Source organism: Strigops habroptila, chromosome 1, assembly GCF_004027225.2.
Source record: "Strigops habroptila isolate Jane chromosome 1, bStrHab1.2.pri, whole genome shotgun sequence".
Lineage (NCBI taxonomy): Eukaryota > Metazoa > Chordata > Aves > Psittaciformes > Psittacidae > Strigops > Strigops habroptila.
In genome coordinates this window covers 99,958,878-99,979,722 of record NC_044277.2, presented here as the reverse complement: position 1 = coordinate 99,979,722, position 20,845 = coordinate 99,958,878, and the positions used below count along the sequence as shown (strand labels likewise).

At 41.0% G+C, this 20,845-nt stretch overlaps 1 protein-coding gene across 1 annotated transcript in view; it reads right to left on the bottom strand.

The window, feature by feature from the left end:
* The window catches only part of OBSCN (obscurin, cytoskeletal calmodulin and titin-interacting RhoGEF), a 183,000-nt gene that overhangs the window by 49,494 nt on the left and 112,661 nt on the right, over positions 1-20,845 (bottom strand). The window contains 20 exon segments of the mRNA XM_030482854.1: positions 808-972; positions 2,226-2,342; positions 3,553-3,712; positions 5,166-5,339; positions 6,072-6,154; positions 6,491-6,691; positions 7,250-7,389; positions 8,235-8,360; positions 9,030-9,045; positions 10,233-10,306; positions 11,106-11,324; positions 11,788-11,886; positions 11,979-12,011; positions 12,432-12,629; positions 13,443-13,561; positions 13,919-13,997; positions 14,387-14,665; positions 15,267-16,622; positions 17,765-18,037; positions 19,471-19,758. Coding sequence (XP_030338714.1) covers positions 808-972; positions 2,226-2,342; positions 3,553-3,712; positions 5,166-5,339; positions 6,072-6,154; positions 6,491-6,691; positions 7,250-7,389; positions 8,235-8,360; positions 9,030-9,045; positions 10,233-10,306; positions 11,106-11,324; positions 11,788-11,886; positions 11,979-12,011; positions 12,432-12,629; positions 13,443-13,561; positions 13,919-13,997; positions 14,387-14,665; positions 15,267-16,622; positions 17,765-18,037; positions 19,471-19,758 — 4,199 coding nt within the window.

Here is a 20,845-nt window from a genome sequence, read left to right as displayed (position 1 = left end):
TCTAAATGTGGATAGATGAATGTCCACCAGAGCATTTAGCCTCACAACTTCCCTCAGCAATACACTGTGATTCCAATGGAAGACATGGGATACAAACAGGCAGAGTAAATGACTTGCCCTGCATGATACAGTAAGTTTACAAAGAAACAGGACTAATGTCCTGATAGCGGGGTTATCTTTCCTCTGACCTCCTAAACCACACATCCATTTCATGACAAAGACCTGAAGGACCATGCAGGTCTCTTGAAGAGGTATAAACAGCTGTGGGAGAATATCCATAAGTTGATGTGATGTTTTCACATGGAGCACATGCAACTTATGCTATGCTACCTTGTACTGACTTGCCCAGCAAACTAGGCTCTTCAAAAGAATTGTGTAAATTTGAAACTATGTAGACTGAAAAGGCTCAGTAAGCTTCTGACGCCTGAGGAATCAACAGGAAAAACCCACTGATGCTGGTAATTTCAGGAACTGGCCCATGTAGCTTGCCAGTAACAGAGGAAGAGGAAAAAAATACAATGCTGTAAAGTCACATGGGGGCTCAGAACAAATCTGCTCCTGTTTAATGAGTGGGTCAGAAAGGCAAATAACTACATTATGTGCGAATTGTCCCATAAGTATCTATGCTCTTGTGCTTCAAACCTTAACCACGCCAGGACACCCATCTCTTTGAACAGTAAGAAAGGCAATAAGCCAGTACTCACTTTCAGATATGATATCTAAAGGAGTTTCTTGTAGGACCTAAGGCTACTTAGAAACTAGTGAAGGCTTGCACAGCACTAACACCAGCTAGGAAATTCCAGTTACCTGTCGAATGGGTTCACCAAGGCTTTCCAGGGTGCCCGGATAATTCTCAATGAGTGAGACATGGAGGTTGTTTTCTGCTCTTCGGGTGAGTGCAGACACAATGGCATAAGCCTGCTCCAGCAAAGTGCAGTTTTGGCTGTTTCTTGCTTTGTTTCTGATTAATTCCTATAGATGAATATGAAAATGTTACTAGGCAGTCAGAAAAAAAGAATACGTTTCCTTGACAGCCAAAGAGTTTCTCAATATCTGTTCCAGCTCTTCCATCTGAGCAACCTTTATCCCATTCTTTCACCATGTGCTACTTAGATGCTAAAGTTTCTTCTTTCCTAACCAGTCTGGCTTTTCCTCATATCAGCTGATATTAATCAAAGTTGAAGCAAATACCAGATATGCTTCAGTGACTGAGAAGCAAAAAACTTCCAAAACAATCCTAAATATATCCATCCATTGCATTTCTCTTGTGCTTACCCTGATGACACCAGGAAGCAAGCAATGCGGCCATTGGCAGTGCTAAATGAAGAGTGGATACTAGATTAATAAAAAGAGAGGTTGGAAAAAATACGAAATGGCAGTTATCTCATTCTTCTCACATTTGTTCCTGTTCTTTTTTAGCTATAAAAGCATGGAAAGTGCCCATGCTTGTTCTGTCTTCCAAGAGACCCTTAAAAATGTTGCTGTTTGTGTGCAGGCATGTGCTCAAAATTAGAAAGTTAATGCCCTTTGAACTATTCAAACGTCTCATATAGATAACACTAGAAAACAGAAATATGTTGGCATGACTGTCTTCTTCCTGGATGTTCTAGTGCTGTTTCCCATGAAAAATACTGTTTTAAAGGCTACTTTTAAATGTTTGTTTGTGGTCTGGGCTAGAACCTGAGATAGTAGGATAAATGAAAGCTTGAAAGATGAAACATTTCAGGCTGGTAGAATGAAGCAAAGCTTTTTAGAAAATAAAAATTTCATCTTACTATAATGTCAGTATAAAAGAAAAGGAAATAAAGTGGCAAGCCAATATCTTACACATTGGAAACTGCTTGTTTTTGTACCATATCTGTTACTGTGTGTGAAGTAAATTCATGCTTGTCATGGATATAGACATACATGTATTTATAGATATGTAAATAAGCAGATATTTTTATATATGTATACATGTATTTAAAGATTACTCAGATAAAGATTGCTAAATTTTCTGGGGTTGGAGATGGTGAACCTCTATCTTGATTTACATATAAAAAACTATTTAGAGAGCACCATCACTGGTGGTGATTACTGTCTTTCTTACTCAATCAGCTTTCAATCGTAGTTGCATCAGAAGGAAGCCAAGAAATACGAAATAAAAATGAAGGCTTTTTCTACACAAGGTGCACAAACCAGAACATAAATCTGTCACATATACGTGTATAACAAAAGCTCTTCACCTTGATTATAGTCTGATACTGCTGGATCCTGGTTATGGGTTTTTCCAGGTAGTGCTGCAGTGGTGGGATAAGTGGCTGTGAAGGATCTTCATTAGTTAAAATTTCATCTGTGTATCTCTGAAAATATACATAGAAGAAAGAGGAAAGGTTGTCATAAAGAACAATGGAAAAGATTACTCTCTGGAGAATGCTCATATGATGCTGGTTCATAGACCTAACTCAAACAAAGTTGGGCAGCTCTACCAGACCTCGCTACCACATATTTTGGACACCTCTAGCCCTCCCGCATCTTTTATCGGCTGGTTATTATTTTACACTGCAAGAAGTCTGGAATGCTGAATTTTTCTGCTTTTCCAGTGCAGGACTGACACTGCGGATATGTGATCCAAAGCTTGCAGAACTAGATGGCGTGACGTGAAAGATGAGTGCTTTCAGTGGGTGGGAGGGCAGGAGTGAGTGAACTCAGTGCTAGAAATTGGTGCCAGACCTCAGTTGAGAGTGGTCTGTGTGTTTGCAGTGCCAGCAACTGGAGTGATGAGGGTCTTGGCACCAGCACCTGGAGTGGGAAGTACAGGTCACAGGGCCTATGTGCTGGGACATGAGCCACTGAGGTGGATGTTTATCCTTTCTCACTGGTGCGTGTGGGTGCAAATGTGTGAAATTCACCAGCGGGCTTTAAGCTGCTGCAAATACAGGACCCAGAGGGGCTGGGAGCTTGTGCTGATAATTTGAAGGATCTGTGAATGTGGGGTGAGTGTGAATGCATGCATGTGTTTTCTAGCAAGTATAAAGCTGGACCAGCTGCTGAGCAGAAGGCACATGGAGAGGGTAAAAGCCCTGAGGATCTGGACATGGATATTGGATGGACACAGGGCAATGCTTGCTACTGAGGGGATCCACAAACATGCATGTATTCATGGATCTGGAGCATTCTGTGTGTGCGTTTTCATTAGTGAACTCCAATCTTGAAGCAGAGAAGCAGGATTTGCCTATCTATACTTCTGATTTATGTGAGTTTGCTTGGTATTATAATGTGCTTGCCTTTAAGATATCCCTTAATTACAATTACATAATCACAGCCACATTCCTATCTGTATACTTTTTATAATATTCATAAATACATAAGCATATGTAAACATGTTCCCGTACTGATAGTAGCCACCAGGAAAAGTTGGACAGTGAACACAAAATTATTATATTTAGCAAAGATTTCCCACAGAAAAAATGAATAATCTTTTTCAGGATCACATTTGTGATTAATAACTACATTTCTTGATGAAATAAATTATAGGATGCATGTTCTGCAGGTACTTTGGCTATTGTTTACCTTATAGAAATCCTGGACAGCTTTGCTGACAACAATTGACTCAGCCTGTACCCTCCCCACCAGGTACTGGATGTACTTATTAAACTCTGCTTCATGCTTGATAAAGCACATGGCCACATCATCATCAGTGTCACATTTCTGCAAGCCTCGGAGAAAGACCCTGTGGAGACAAAGGAAAAAGGACATATAAGTAGAAGGTGATGGAATGAGGCTAGAGCACAGCTCCAGCAGACAAACTTGAATCAGGTTAACATAGATTAAAGGAGGTGAACTGGGGGACATGAGAGATGTGCCACATTAGCATTAAACTTCTCAATGCCTCTTCATCCATCATGATGCTGTTCGTCTTAGCTTGAATGTATGAAATGCCCTGCAAGGAAGGTAAGGATAACTTTCAAGGGCTCAGTTCTAGTCGGGAATTAAGTCCTGCCCAGATCCTTATGCCTCAGTTTAAGGATCAGTGAGCCATCTGCATGAGCGAAGACAGAGATCCTCATTTGGTTTCACAAAGGATGCTGAGACAGGTTCACATGCACAAAGATTTTCAGCAGTGTCAGTAGCTGATAACATGCATCACCTCCCACAGTTGAAGTTGCTTTGGGGGGAAAAACAAAAGGAGGGGAAGGAGAAGAGAGAGAGGGAGGAAAGAGAAGGGAAATCTATTCTCATGGCCCAGGCAGGAAAAGTGCCAGTGTCCCACATAAGCGCCCTGCCAATTGTAGAAGTGGTGCCCCCCTAATGCTTTTCCCAGAGTAACTATATACTTTTCATTGCAACATGCTCAAACTCCTTATTAGTTTCTCTTGCTTAAGATGCTATCAGTACTGATCAGAGCACACACTGATCGGGGAAGATGCTGCACCGCTCATTGATTGTTGAGCTTTGTGCATGCATATTATTGACCCTTGCCCCAAGATAAACCAAAAGTTAGGACCACAGGGTAGGAAAACAGGGAAGAAAAGGTGATTCTCATGCTGTTGGCAGGGACTTCCCATGAGAATAATTGCCTCCTATGAGAGCAAGGATATCAAGGTGCAAAAGGAAGCCCCTCAGCAACTGAAAGCCTAAGGCACATAAGACATTATACACCACGTCCTCTCTCTAGAAAATAAAAATATTTCAGCCTGGATGTTGGGAAGTAATTTTGTGAACAGCAGATCTGCAGTAAATCCTTTCTTGGAGTAGGCAGAGGCGTTGTGCCGTGGCATTGTGCCTGGGCAGCCTGCTACAGCTGGATGTGTTTCGAAGGCAGGGACACTGGCGTCAGTTTTAGATGAATGTGTGTCTCTACGAAGACGCCACTAAAGTGGCTGTAAGACCATGCTGCCTTTTAAAAATAATTAATTGTTTCTTAATTTAATTCACTTAAAGGGGTAAGAAATAAGCTGGACATATGAAACCTTGAAGCTCTGAAGGATATTATGGGAGTCCCAACCCTATGCTCTGACTTCAGCCATACCATCACCTATCATCCCAAAAGGACCATCAATTCTCTTGCACCTCAGCACTGGCAGTACTCCACATCCTTCATAGTAATAATAGTTACTGTGGCTCTGACAACAGGTATGTGAGCCACTCTTTGGTCTCAAATGAAGGCACATGGGAATGCCCACCTGGAATGGAAGTGAGCAATGTCATCAATATTTCTGAAGATGGTGGATTTCTGACTGGCAACAGCTCCTGGGACATTGGAACAGGTCTCAGTGTACTTAAGGTGGTGAGTCAGGAGGAACTGTAGATCTTGAATGTAATCCTCTTCTGAGATCAACAGCTCTTGAATAAGAACACTGAAGGGTAGACAAATAGGCAAAAAGAAATCACAGAAAAATTATCATCATTATCCTTGACATGCTAACAGACTTCAAGGCTCTAGAGAAATATATAATCAGAGAAACAGACTCCCTGGAGTGTGTAGACTAGATACCCTCTGACCATAAGAGGAACTTAGACACCCTGCTCATGGAGTGACACCTCCCTCTACCTTACAGACTTCTACTATTAGGGCAGATAAAACAGAAAGTGAGCAACAAAAGGATCTATGTAAAGTAGATGGTAGCAACTTCATTGCCACTTTATGCAAGCAAGAAGCAAATATCTCCATGAGAGCGCACTCAATAGTGTGTAACTGCAAGGGAGTAACACAGGGTTGAATGCTTTTACACCATCTTTAGACATAATTTTCAGGTGTAAAGCACCCCAAAGTACTGTTGCTTAGGATGTGGTGAAATCAGAGAGCTTCCAGAATTGCATAATGTAAACCCCTCCTTTCAAGTCATCCAATATGATTTAGATTGCCTGGAATTTTCCTTTGATTAAATCAATGGCAAAACTCAATAAAAGACCACAAATTACAAGTCTGAGAGAATCAAGGGTTTGCTTGATTCTGGGAAAAGGGAGGTGGCAGGACTCAGAAGAACAAAAACAGTGACTCTGATGGGAGGGGTCTAGATGCCAACATCTGTGTTAGTTCAAAAGGCAGGAAAACTCAAAGATGCAAACACTAAATGACATGAGCTCACCTTAGCTTCCTTTTATATTCATCTTCAGAAACAAATTCTCCAGGGAACTCGGGAACTTCTGTTGTTCCCCACTCTGGTGACAACTAAAATACAAGAAAAAAGAAACATTATTCTTTTAAGTTAACAGTGCTTTTACAAATGCACACTGAGGAATATCCCTTGTGTGTTCACTGTCCCTTTCAAGAATTCCTAAACCAGAGAGAAATTTCTTTTTTGCTGGAGGATGATTAGGTCTTTCAAACCCAGGCACTGCTGCACACATACAGAAATATTGTCTAGTCAAAACATGGAGAAGACCAGTCATGTTACAGACCCTTTCAACACCTTTTCGTACATCACTCCTTGCAAAAGGGATGGCTCTAAATTGCAACAGGAACAAATAATTGTACATAAAAAACAAACACAGCATGATCAGTTACCTTTAATTTCTTGTCCAGGTAAGCTGGAGATACCCAACCCTGTCTAGAGGGGCTAGATTTTGTGGGTTTGGTCCTGACCAGCCATTTCAGAGGATGAGCTGAATCGAGGACTTCTACATATTGGCCTTCCTTCAAAGTGATGGCCTCCTTGTCAGGTGCAGCAGGCGAATAGTCAGCTGTGACCATGTAGACGTCAAAGATCTGCAGGCATGAAAGGACAGTTATTTTGTGCTCTGAAAACAATACAGTAACACCAGCAGAGCATAAGTGCTTATTGGTGCTTAATGTTTTAATCTACAGCCCTTGTACAGCAAAGAGAATCACTCTTCGCTTTTTGCAAGTGGAAGACTAAGTCTCTAGGAGGCCCAGGCCATATTTTCAAGTCTATCTCTCTGAGGTATTTTGGATTTATATCATGAAACAGTATTGCCTTTCTCCCAGGGCAAAACAAACAGTGGTCCTGAAAACGTCAAAATTGGTTACCATTTCCAAAGTCTTAAATTTTTAAATTTTTTTTTAAGGAAATGTTTGAAATGACACCCCCAAAATTTATAATTTTCACTTGTTCAGGATCACACAGTAAGCATCAGAATTTGATTCTCTGTGCTCTATATCACGGACCAAATAATTAACTACTAAATACATCTACTGAAGTGAAGCACATCCCTAAAGGGGATGAAGATCCTTAAACTGTAGGAGACTGGTCATTCTAAGTAAAGTTTTCTCTCTGTGCCAAACTCGTCCATAAAGATAGCATACCTCTCCTCTGGAATCCCCATCTTCAGATTCAGAGGAGGACTCCTGAACAATGGATGAAGGTCTGGATCGTCCATGGCGAGGCGATGCAGAGGGTGTTTTTGACTCATCATCACTTTCTGCACCTGGCACTCGAAGTGTAGCTAAAAAGCAGAGCAAGAACAGTGTATGAAATTAAGATCTCCTATTTTAACATGAACCAAATCTATAATAATTTTAATTTTCATACAAACAAATATTCCCTAGGAAGAGTATTTGCAGTATTTAGTGTGAAGTCCTATTTGTATTTAGGATTAAATAAATAATTGGAATGTTTTAATACATGAGGCTGCATGCCTACTGCATGTATTGCCACTGCATTGCAAGAATATTTGTAGGAGACGACAGGCCTCTCTTTTTGCTTGAAGATAAAATATTACTACAAGATAATCAGTATATGATACACAGACCAGGATTTTTCATTTAATTCAACACATCACTGGATTACTGCCCAGCTGTGAATACAGTTTTCAGCCCTAACTTGATTTTAAAACCCCATTGTGAGGTAAAACTTGAAGATGGGGGAAGTCTTCAAAACAGGATTGCTTTCAGATTCAGGAGTGATGAAGATCTGAAGAACCTGAAATACCTTAAACGTTCAAAATACACTTCCACTTTTACAACTTGCCCTCCACTCTAAAGCTTACAGTTATTCCTGCTTATTTAAACACTGTATGCATAAAATTTCATTTTTAGCCATCAGCCATCTTCATTTACTGTAATAAGCGTTTTCTAGCTCAAAACTGTAGACTAAGACACACAGTTTAGATGGACTTCTTTTACTAAAAATCCTTAGTCCTAAGTAGTTACAAGTATTGATATGCTTACAAAGCAGTTTTGAGACAGTCATCCTACTCACTGATATGTAAAGTTCAAATCATACCTAAAAAACCCCAAAAGATTGCATATCTTTCTACACTAATTAAACTGTGTTTGACAGGTTCCTTACCCTGATTTAGTTTTGCAGATACCATTTCTGAGATATGTGAAGTGAGTTTCTGAAAGAACTCTTCTGAGCCAACATCAGCTAACGAAATAGGACTTTTGGGTACGCCTTCTCTACCAGCTTCAAAGTCTCCTGGAAAAGAGAGAATTTGCTATTAAGCAGGCAATGCCACTATAAAGTCATCTTTTTTGAGTAACAAAAGCTTCTGTGGAAGGAAGGTCTAATTTTCTTCACTTCCCCTGTTTTTAAAACTATTCTTGCTCACATTTCATCCAAATAATTCACCCTTGTACAGAGACCAGTCCTGAAAAGTTCCAACGTTTCCAGCAGTTTCAAGAAAACAGGACAAAAGTAGATAGTAATCATGAAATGAGATGATCTCAACTGTAGATGTAAAGAGCAGGAGTAGGAGAGAGAAAATAGCCTCTTACCTTCTCTTGTTTCAGAGGACTGAATATCTCTGAAAGAATAAAGCAGAATTAAAAGTTAACATAAAATGTGTAGCAAAGAGAGATAAATGAGAAACATCCCTTCCTTCTCACACATTGTATATGAAGTCTGGGAATATGTAAGTTAGGACTCTGCCCTTGACTGCAGGTGCTAGTAGCTGATATTCACTAGGGCCAGTATAAGAAATGAGAACTGGGGCATGTGGTTCATATGGGCACAGAAACCCTCATGTGTCTTAGTCTTTCAGCCAAATCCCATCTGAGAATTCTCCTTATTCCTAACTTTTATTACAAACTGTTTCTTGACAAGATCAGGCTGCTCAGAAAGTGGGTTGCAAAAGAGAGTAGCCTCCATCTCCATGGTGCTAATAGACTTTATTCCCAGCTGACTCTGAACTAAAACTATTACAGTTGCAGACATTATGTCGAGTGGGATCTGTAGTCTCAGCCAGTTTTCAGTGAACTATTGCTTAACAATTTGCAGTGGTTTCATCAGGAAACAAAGGACCAGAGAATATGTAGATGCTGTGCTTGTGCCAAGACATCTGCTCCCATCACATCAGGATGCTTGTGTGTTGGGAAACAAGCTGGCTACTGGTACTGCAGTGGTTCTGAGGTCCAAAGAGACCCTTGCTACACTGACAGCTTTTACCAGGACCAAATTAATTCATGCTAGCAGGAAAGGGGCAGGAGTCTGTCTTGTCAACACTGTGTGAAAATGGCTTCATCAACGTGAAGAACTACCAGCATTGCTTGCATCTGATGAAAACTGTGTGTTGTTTACCTGCCAAAACTGTAATATCCTGAAGTCAACATCTTTGTTATTGCTGTGTTTTTTGGAGGCAGGATATAAATTTTTATTGCATACACTGATCTGCCCTAATTTTCTATTATTACACAGGAAGCAGGAGGAAGCTCACTCCACTTGATATGTGATAAATCATATACCACTAAGTACGCCTAACAGAGCCTGGGCACATCCTTGGGAGAGGTTGCAGTGGAATAGCTGAATTCACACTGTGGCTTTCTTCACACTTGAGAGGAGGGCTGTTTAAGTGTTTTAGGCTAGACATATTCTAGAAGTTAACTTCTACTCAGATGGATATCGCTTGTCAGATTCTCTCTGCCTAGTATCCAAGCCAAGAACGGTGAACTGAAGAGGTTATTCTTCAGATGGATCTGTAAACAAAAAGCCTGTGAGCAGACCCTTTTCAGCAGCTTCTTTTTCTGTGAAGCATCAGTGTTGGCAAGTAACAGTCAGAAGACCTTGACCCTTCAATTATTTTACTTTTTTGCATTCTGCTTAGGAGATGAAGAAGTAGTGAGAGTTTTAATCACCTACCCACTTTTTTTTTCTGTCCTTGTTCCTATCCTCCCTGATAATCAAGCATAAACAGCTGTCACTGATATTATATATAGAATATATAGTATATAGTACTATTTTAATTCTGGTGCTGAGACATGAATATAAGATGTCCAAAGTGAACACTGCCTAAAAGTGACTCATGGGAACTGGTACCTGCACTGCTCCACTGCAGCGCAGGTGGCCAACCACTTACCCCAGTGTGGTCATGATGGCTTCTGACACCATAACACGCTCCTGGGTCAGAACTTCAGCCTCTTTCACTGCAAGATCAGGGTTTATCATTAGAGGACAGAAGGCAAAGAATATTCTTTTTATGTACTTAATGTAGGTATGTTTTCTAGACGTAGATTACTAGGAACACTGGAATACTGAATCTGCCCTATTAGCAGCTCCTGACCTGGAAGACGTACTCCCACTCATGATGAGAATAGTTTGCTCCTCTCACTGTTCATGCAGATGTATGAATGTCCCATTTCTCTACACTGCTCAAGCTATGCTTCTGTAGCACTTGGTACAGTAAAAATGTGGGATGCAAGGAAGGATAACAGAAAAATGAAGTCCTTCACAGTGCTGCCCCTAGATTTGCTTGTCTCCTGTCTTACTGAATGAATTGTGACAGGAGAGGCCCTGAAAAGCTCTGCAAAAGGGAAAGCAAATAACTCTAGCTGCCTTAAGGCAGTTCTACAATGCAAAATACCTTAGCAGAGAGAAACATTCTAGTAATTTTTCAAATTATGACTTTTTCTAGTTACTTTGCACAGCCTTCCTTCCTTTCTTTTTCCTTTGTGCTTAATTTGGTTGTTTCTTGGACTTGTCTTCTGTTTATACAGAAAAGATGTTGCTGCTCATCCAAGATAGGGTCAGAAATCCGAAACATTATAGAAATAAAGACTGCAATCATTTGCAAGGCAAGCAAAGCCATGGCTAATCTTGCGAAAATGCTTTTTTTTTTTTAAGTTGCAATTTGATTAGTTTCCTCATCAGTCACACTTGTTCTTCTCTTAGGGACTGTATAAAACATCAAATAGAGAATGTGTTTGTATTGTAACAAAGATTTACCATCTGAAACTTCCACAGTGGCGGTGCAGATGGACTGGCCAGCCTTGTTGGTAGCAATGCACGTATAAGCTCCACTGTACTTCCTTTTGACATCCAACAGGATTAGACTGTGATGCATATTTGAACTGGCAAGTTTATACCCAGGAGTTTCTGGTTTGATCCACAGGATGTCTTCCCGAGACTCTTCTTTCAGCCAAGTAATAGTTGGTGGTGGATATCCTAAAGAAAAACCAGTGCAATGAGGTTTAATTTTCCTAATGGTGTTCCTGCCTTACAACTATGAGCCATGCTGTGAATAAATGATATTTTGCTCTTTTTCCTGATACTTTTCCAACAATAAGAGGCACAATATACATTAAATGATGTCTTTAGAAAGTTGCCTTTCTACAACACACTCAAAAGGACATCAAACCTTTTCCTAAAATCAAAACTTAATCAACACATCTTTATAAGACCAGTAAGTGTTGTTATCCCTGTTTACACACAGGAAAATGGAAATGAAAGTGAATAGATGCTTTTCTGTAAAGCACATAAAAGTATTTTACAAAGCTGAGAGTAGAGTCCCAGTCTTCAGATACAGGAGATGAGGTTACAATGACTTGGGCCAGAGAGAGTCTAGAATGTGCCATGAAGTTATGCAATTTAAGTGTTATGCAGAGAAGCAAGGTATCTATCCACTTACCTTCAACTTTTACAGATAATGTGATGCTTGCACCTTTTTTCACCTTTTTATTAGTAAATCTTTCTAAGAACTTTGGTGGTATCAGCTGCTCACGGGAATCTGAAAATGACATTATTAATGAAACATGGTGACTTTAGAGGACTGAAAAAATTCCTGGGGGTTCTGATATCACCTGCTACAGCTTCTCTCACCTGTTTCTGATGGCTCTTCTTTCTCATCAGGATCTGTAACACAAGGAGGAAAAACCAAAATGACAAACACAAGTACCTTTCTGCCCATGACTTGAATTAAAACCCAAAAAAAGTCACTCCAGAGGATTACTCCTTGCAGGAGATACTACACAGAAATGTTAGTATAATTTATAAGAGGCCCTCAGTTTTAATAAAATGAACCATTAAAGCTGCTGAGGTTGGGTGGGAATAAAACATATGTTTATGAGACAACAGTCAGGACCTAGAGAAGTGATATCTTTGGGACACAGAGAATTTATAGGTGAACCAAGATTAAAGCATATCATCTTTTATCTACAGACTTCCCACTTCCCTTGACTTACCTTGGGAGGCTTTCTCAAAAAAAAAACCAACTTTATAAAGCAGAAAAAAACACTGGAGAAAAGCAGGTGCGAAAATTAGTGTAATACCTACCTTTGACTACCAGCCTTGCTGATGAATATGCAGAACCAGCAGAGTTGATGACGAATGTTGAGTAGTGGCCAGCATCTGCCTTAGTGACATCGCGAATTTCCAGTGAGTGGAATTCCTGTTTATCAGTCTTCAGAATGCGATCTGAGGCCTTTAATGGCTGTCCGTTTTTGAACCAATAGAGACGTGGCTGTGGGTACCCTGCAAGAAGCAGTTAGAGACATGGAGAGCAGAATGCATTGGCAATATCGATTTGGTAGCATCTCCAAACAGGCAGGACCTTCTGAGCAAAAGCCAAGCAATTCTCAGCTCTGCCCAGGGCTGCTATTTCAATGATTTACCCCCTTATGAATGTCTGCAAATTCATGAAATTCTATTGCTCTGTTAAAGTTCTTTCCTGTCTCTTCAGTTCCTGGCACTCCCCATATTGGCCGCATGTGCAAATACCTTTCAGGTTGAACAGGTAACACTTAGGTTTGACTTGCAATGTACACAAAGAGAAAAGTTGAAGCTAAAACAGTTCTCATCATTTTTATAGGTAGCAATTGGAGAAAATAGGAAAATCCCTACCTCTCCCTACCACAGTCCACACCACGAGGACGTTTTTGCCATTTTTAGGTTGTAGCAGCAATCCCCTCATAAAGCAAGGCAAGTCGAGGATTGTTTATTTACCAAAGCGAATAAAGGACACCCTCACTGTGGGTTTTTTTTTTTATCCCTTATTGCTCCTCCATAACTAATCTGCTCAGAGAATTACAGGACTCAGTTTTCAGAAGCATATGCTTGTAATTGTGCCTGGAGACATGTACGCACAATGAGACAACCTTCCTGACTCGGCTGCAAAAGCCAATATTCATCAACATGAATATGTTCTTCTAGCAGTTTGGTGCAAATGTGGTGCAAGATACGTGAGTTGTGGGCGCAGCTGCAGAAAAGCACATTGGAAAACCTTGTCCAGCACTTCAACCTGGCAGCAAACCTGGAACAACCAACAGTGCTGTGGGCTCCCCTCACCTTTCACCTTCAGGTGAAATTTAGCCAGTGATGCTCCAGGTGCCACATGAATATCATGAAGCTCATCAAAGATCTGAGGCAATTGCTCCTCCTCAGTGGTAGATTCCTCCTGTTCTCGGCTAAGAAGCAATTAGATTTAGAAAGAAGAAAGTCAGCAAGCCGGAAAAGAGTTAGGAATCAGAATTACCTATTTGAGGTTAATTTGGCCTGTGGGCTTTACCATGGCATTAGATTCAGCACCATATGACATTAAAAGTAATGGAGTGATACTGTGAAGAAATATCCAGGCTAGCCTGAAGGCAGCCAGAGCAAGTTTGCACATGATATATGTCCAGCTATTGCAGTTACTGCAATTTAGCTGGTCTGGCTGTCTTTTATGACATTAAACTGGCCCTGCTAGATATAGCAAAACCATAAATATACATATTGATCTTACCAAGTCAGAAGTCAGAAAGAGGTGGAGTTCGATATTTTACCTTGAAATGTATTCTTTGGCACTGTAGTAAGAAGATGTCTCTGTTGCATCTGCTGCTGTCTCATAGTCAGTGCTGGTTACTGTTAAATGGAAAAGGAAGTGTCTTCTATAATCTGAGCTTTGAAACTATTTTTCTTACTATAATTATACTTTCCCTACTAATTTGAGCAACGGCAGGTTAATTTCACACTGCTACTGCAGCAGGACCCCATATACCCCTGGATTATGGAAAACACCTTTGTTTATCTGAAAAGCTTTGCTCCAAGCCTTGCCTTGGAGTTGGCAAAACCTAACTGAACCCAAGAAGTCTACAAGTGAAACATTTTGTGGACAATGCATAATTTTTTCTTAATGTAAATGGAGTTTTCCTTGGGAGAAAAAAAAGAAACCAAACCCAACAAACATTAAAATATCCCCCACTCAGCGGGACCCCTTTCCTTGTTTTTTCTACAGTGATTTTGAGACTTACAGTCCACTCGAAGCTCAGCCTTGGTTGAAGCAACTCCCATATTGTTTTCAGCAAGGCAACGGTAAACACCCATGTCAGTGGGGACTACGGCTGTGATGATCAGCTGATGGCACCCCTCCTGGTCCTCATTGATCATGTAATGATCATTTTCTTCAATAGCTTTCCCATCCTTGAACCAGCGAACCGTGGGAAGCGGTTTGCCAACAACGATGCAGTCAAAGCTGACTGGATATCCATCTTGTACCTCTTGGTTTTGGAGCTCAGTCAGGAACACAGGAGCTAAAGTCAGGGTTGTTAGGAAAGAAGAAAGGAAAAACTTGGTTGTGTTAAAAGATGTATTTTAAAAGCACTGCTGCTCAGTGCCTGAAGATTTCTGGTTTCTAATTTTTTATTGCAAAGTGATATTTTTTCTCTATGAAAACACTCAAGTAGAAACTCCCTGATAAATACTATGAAGATATTCCATAACACCATAAGCATTGCAATACCACAAACTGCTAACTATACATTGCCTCTGTTCCTCTCTTTACCAAAATATCTTGTCTCCCTCAGGAAGTTCTGAAAACTGTTTCATTTATTTGAGTATAATAATCATAGCATAGCCGTATTGTAGTAGGGGACATTTCTATTGTGAAAAGCAGCTTTGTAGATAAATCAATACCTTGCACCTCCCCCCTTCATCACTAACCTCCTTCCTCTCCCTCAAAACAACAAAGAATTAAAAATTCATCAGTTTTTGCCAAAGTGCAAAGTTTTCAGGAAAATATCTACACCAAATGAAAAACAAAGGCTTTCTGGAAGCTATTTGTGAGTGAAAAAGTAATATTGTGACCTGCTCTAGCTGTCTTTTTCAGAGAATAAACAGGTTTGCTTCACCTACCTGTATCAGAAGTCAGCAAAGGTGGTGGAGGTCTCGCTAGTGGTGGTGCAAACTTCCCATGGGTGGGTGGTGTGGCTTTCCCAATACGCAATTCAACTTTTTTAGGGCTTTGTTCCAAAATGTCAATCTCCACAGGAATTCCCAGAGCACCAAACATCTCTCTGAATCGAGTGGCAGCAGTTTTTGCCTCAGATAATATTTCAAACTTGATGTAGATGTACTGGTCATCCTCACGATACGTCTGATGGTCAACCACATCTATGTCACCTTCATCTGCACTGACAAAGAGCTCTTCCTCCACATCAGATATTTCGGTTGAGATCTTGGCCCTGAAGAGTCTATTAAGTCTCCTTGCTGCTTTACGGAAAGCATCATCCAGCTCGCTGCCAGACGAGCTCTCTGTCTCACTGTCAGTGCTTTGTTTAATCTGCTCCTCCTTATGAAGAATGTGAGGTTCCTGAGTGCCAATAACCACCTTAGCACTGTGTGAAACCTTGCCAAATTTATTGGATGCCTCACAGGTGTATTTACCTGCATCTTTCCTGTCCAGGCCAGTGATAATCAAAGAGCAGGTCCCATCAGTGTAATTGTCTATGTGATAGTAGCGACCATCTGAAAGCTCTTCCCCATCTTTCAGCCAACGGACTTTCATGTCACTTTTGCTGTGGGCCACACACTCCAGGTGGAGAGTGCTTCCAGGCTCACCAGAGAAATCTTTGAAGGTCTCAGTAAACACTGGGCACTCTTGTTGCTTGATCTCTTTCCTGACTTTGTAGCCTTTGAAAGCAGCTTGGATCTTCACAGCGGCCTTGTTCATGGAAGGGTCATCTAAATCTGGCATTTCTGGTTCAGATGGCTTAGCAGCTGGGGCAGCCAGAACAGTCTCCACACTGGATTCTTCCCACTGTTTCCATAATTTGCCTGTGGAGATGGACTGAACCTTGCTAGTAACACTGATACTCGTTTTTCCAGCCTTCTTGAGGTAGTTTACTAGTGAAGGAGTCCCAGCTCTAGACTCATCATCTGAGCTTGTGAAAGAGAAATCTGCTTCTCCTGTCCTAGCCAGCTCATCACATGTGGAGTACTCCTCTGAGTAATAGTGAGACATCTCCGCCTCCTCCTTCCTCAACTTCTGAAGCTTCTCATCCTCTTCAGGCACCTCGCTGATGGAATCCAGGGTGGGCTCCCGGCTCATCCGGCGTTTCTTGGCCAGGGCTTCCCACAGAAGGTGAAGATCTCCCTCCTGAGCAGCCTCAGGGGGCAAGCTGGGCTGGACATGGCCATCCACCAGCTCTTCTGGTTGACTTATAGGGGGTGCTTCCCCGGCAATCTCTTTAAGCATTGACACTGTGGGAACTGAGGAGAATTAAATTGTTAAGATGTGAAAAGACAAAGGCTGTCAGTAAGCTTTGAGAAAATACATGGAAATGTTATTCTAACATCTGGAAAGAAGAGTATCAGTGGCATTTAACTATGCTTTCTGTTGAGAACAGAGTGTAAATTTAATATAACTGGACATGGCCATGGGCAACTTGTTCTACATGACCCTGCTTTGAGCAGGAGGGTGGACTACACTATCTTCAGAAGCCTTTCCAACCTCAACTATCCTGTGATAGTTGCATGCACTTAAAATATGGCCAAACAACAGCTTTTTTGAACCCAATAAATAAATTTCTGTCCTTTAAAAATGCTGCAGTTGATGAATATCTAGTTAAGGCTGTCAGTGGAGCCTGGAAAACTATTCAATCTCATCCTATTTTACAGGTAGATATGGCTTCACTTTCTGTCTTGAATAGCTCTCCACTGACTATAAGAGGAGCCAAGACTCCCACCTCACATGCAGACACCTGCTCGCTCAGGTGCATCTAAGTCTGAAGGTTGTAACCCACCCCCTGGGACACACTGACTTGCTGCTGCATAGTGCCCAGCGCCTTTTGAGATGTTCAAGGCTTCTGAGACATCCATGTGTGGCTCTCAGATACAACACAGGACCTATGAGTGCTCTAGGTCTCTTTGGAGAAGGAGATGGAGGCGAGAGGAGATATGCTGAAGTGCCTCAATGGCACCAGATGCCACTGAATCCCACCACAGGGGCACAATTCAGCTTCCTAAACACTATGACCCAAAGACATTTGGGATGCCTAGGACAGGGAGCTGGCAGATACCATGCAGAATATGCAAAAGAGCCCTCACTTTCTGAAATGGCAGCTGAAGGCTGGGCAGAATACCCTAAAGCATCTCAAAAGACACCAGAAACCCATATAGAATCAACTGTATTAGCACCTTAAATATATGACTCAGGAAACTCTTGTCCGAGAAGCTTAAAGCTGTTTGAGATTCAGAAATGTACTGGGCAATACTGAACTGGAAGATAACAGTTCTTTGTGAATTGTTATCACAGCTTTTAAAAGAAAACTAATTTCAGCCCAAGCTGTGGAGATGCCCTGGGATGTCCAAAACCTGAACTATTTAACATCATAGGAATACGTGCTCCGTACCATCAAGACACAAGCTGGCAACAGATTTGACTTCTGGAGAAACCATGCAGGTATACGTGTCCTGATCTTCAGGTTTAAATGCATGAATAATGAGTATCTGCTTTTTTCCATCGGAGAGGATCTCATATCTCCCTCCAGCTTGTATTTGTTCTTTTCCTTTGAACCATGTAACTTTCTTTTCAGTTTCACTTGATAATTTGCACTCCAAGCGAGCCACCTCTCCTTCTGAGACTGATCCTCCCACTAAAGGATGGGTGACTGTAACTGGAGGCTCTGTAATCACAAAAAAGTGAATTAGCACAAAGAACATACAGTAGTCTGGCTTTAAGAACTCAAGATCACGCTACAAAATATCCAAGCATCCCATCCTCCATTTATAGATTCTTTAGCTGTTGTAGACAACCAAAAGAAAAAAAAAAATATGACTGGCAGCATCCAAAATTTGCACTTCCAAAGATAATAACAAAATAACTTTCCAAGATCATCCAGCAGGTAAACCAGCTCTATTTAAATATATACATGCAAATTGGTTGCATTTTTCACATTCCTGTGTTTATTTGCTGATCTTCATTTACCCATCACCAGTATTCAAGCAGTTCTACAGATTCTAGAAGATCTTAAGTGTTTAGAAGTGAAGCAGTTCTGAAGACAGTAACAAAACAATAAAAAGAATGAAAAAGACATTATTAAAAGCAGTACTCATCCCAGTCTTAGAAACAAAAAAATAAAAATTATTTATGCTAGCTTAAGAAGAGTAAAAATCCTCAAAAAGCATAAAGAACTTAAAAATTCTCTGTATCTTTTGTACTTTGGAAGTAGGTCTGCCAGTGGCATGCTGCTTGTACGACTGCAATACTCAGAATGAAGACAAATGCATTAAATGGGGAGATGTGGCCTGGGACGTAAAGCACACAGATGAATCCCCAAAAGCAGCACACTCTTGAGCATGATCTGCCCCTTTGCACATTCACCGGGGTGAGGGGGCCACTGCCGAAAATGCCTTGGGTTTTTTGTAGGCAAAGTCAGCATAGGCAGATTTAACAGGGTCCAGCACTGGCAGCTGTTATATTGCAAAAACATCATTACGTGTCTGAGCCTTAAGAAAAAGAGGGTTTTTTTATTATTATTTTCACTTTGAGGAATTTATTGGGCTCTCTGCTATCACAGATCAAGTTGCAAGAAAAGAAAGATTGAGGGAGTGGTTCTCCATCCCACTGTAGCTTCCAGAGTTTCACTAACAGACAGGCAAACTGCATCATCTGGCATTTCTTTGTGGGACTTATTGAAAAAGACACACAAATAATATAACAAAAGAGAAAGATGGGTGAAGAAGTCAACACTGCCCACTCACTGCTTTGGTACCCAGGGTCTTGGTTCCCCTGAATGCATCCCAACATGCTCCTTTTGGCTTGTACCATCCTAACTCCACCTGAAAAGACCAGGCAACACATGGATGCAGACAGCTGGATGCAGGTTGGAGAAAATAAGTGTTGATTACTAATAACACAGCAGGTTTTGTTCATGGCAGCCCAGAACAATTTTTCCAAGCTCTTTCTCCTCTATTGTGTTGGCAGCAAAGCACTGAAAGACGTTGCAGACTGAACTCTTCCAGGAGATGCCTGGAGTGGGTGAAGCAGGCATGCCATGCAAAACACAAAGTCTACAGCTGCTTGCAGTCCTCTGTGGGTGCATCTCTCCATTCTCACCTAGCTGCACCATCTGAGGGAAGTGCACCGGCTCACTGGCCCCAACTTTGTTTATAGCCGAGACGCGGAATCTGTAGGGTTCACCTGGTGTGAGATTGTCCACCATAAACTCCGTGTTCTGAATAATGCCCTTGCTGCATGACTGCCAGCCAATACCTGGGATTTTCTTCTCCACATTGTAGCCTAGGATGTCACAACCGCCATCGTTCAACGGCTTGTACCAAGACAGAGTTACAGAGTGGCTGTTCTTACTTAAAACTTCTGGTTCTTCAGGTGGATCGGGGTGGGCTGAAGGCACAACAGAGGTCCCGAAATGTATGACATGAGCAATAATGCTTTATACTGAAACAACCAAGAGCCTTCTACTGGCAATGAGAAGGAAGCGAACAGAGTCAGTATTTGTCTTATTGTAAGTTGAGTGGGTACATGCCCATAACCGTGAGACGTACTTGTGCACCACTGAGTTTTTCTTTGCCTGCTCTGATCTACATTGCTAATGACAAACATCCATTTTCTGTCATCTCACATACTTAATGCCACATATTGTGATTTTTTCCCGATGCTTTCTCCCACCTAGCTCAAAATAAAGATGACCCTACACTGTCCATACTATCAAGGAACTTATCTGAAAACTTCAAGTACATTTGGGCATTGATCATATTTATTTCAGGACTGGCCTTAATGGATATCAAGTTATTGTTAGACTACAGAGTAACTCTAGTAATTTAATAGCAAGTCACTCAATTTCTGTGTAATTGCTATGTAAGTCACAGCATCAGGCACTGACAAATACATACATAATAGAAATGATCTGCTGCCCTACCAGACTGGCTACTGATGATCAGACTCAGTACACTGGAAAATGTTCCTCACTTAATTTACGCTTTGGCTTAGAAGACAGAAATAGTTCTTTCAGTCTTCAAGTTCAAGGCATTTACCAAGTAAATGACTTACCACAATGTACCAATCCAATAAATTAACAGCAAAAAAGGTCAACAGCAAGTACTTAAATTCTGGACACAACAAACAACATAAAAGCTTCTTTTTCTCTATTTTAGCCAAATTTCATAGAGTAAAACAGTCAACATGAGGAGTTCATGAGGAGAGTATTTTGCAGTTCCTAAAATGTAATTGTCCAAAATAAAATAACACTGGTTTAAATCTGTCAGCAACCAATTTTTTTGTTGAAATGAATGGAATATATTAGAGATCTATCAACTCTCAGAAATCTTTATACAGATGGACTACCCATAATAATTTAAAGAATGGATGGTCGCTTGGTGGCTCTTGAACATCTCAAGTACAGTGTGCAGCTAAAACACAATGCGATTGTGTTATAACCATTGCTGGAGTTGTGCTGGAGTGACTACTGCAG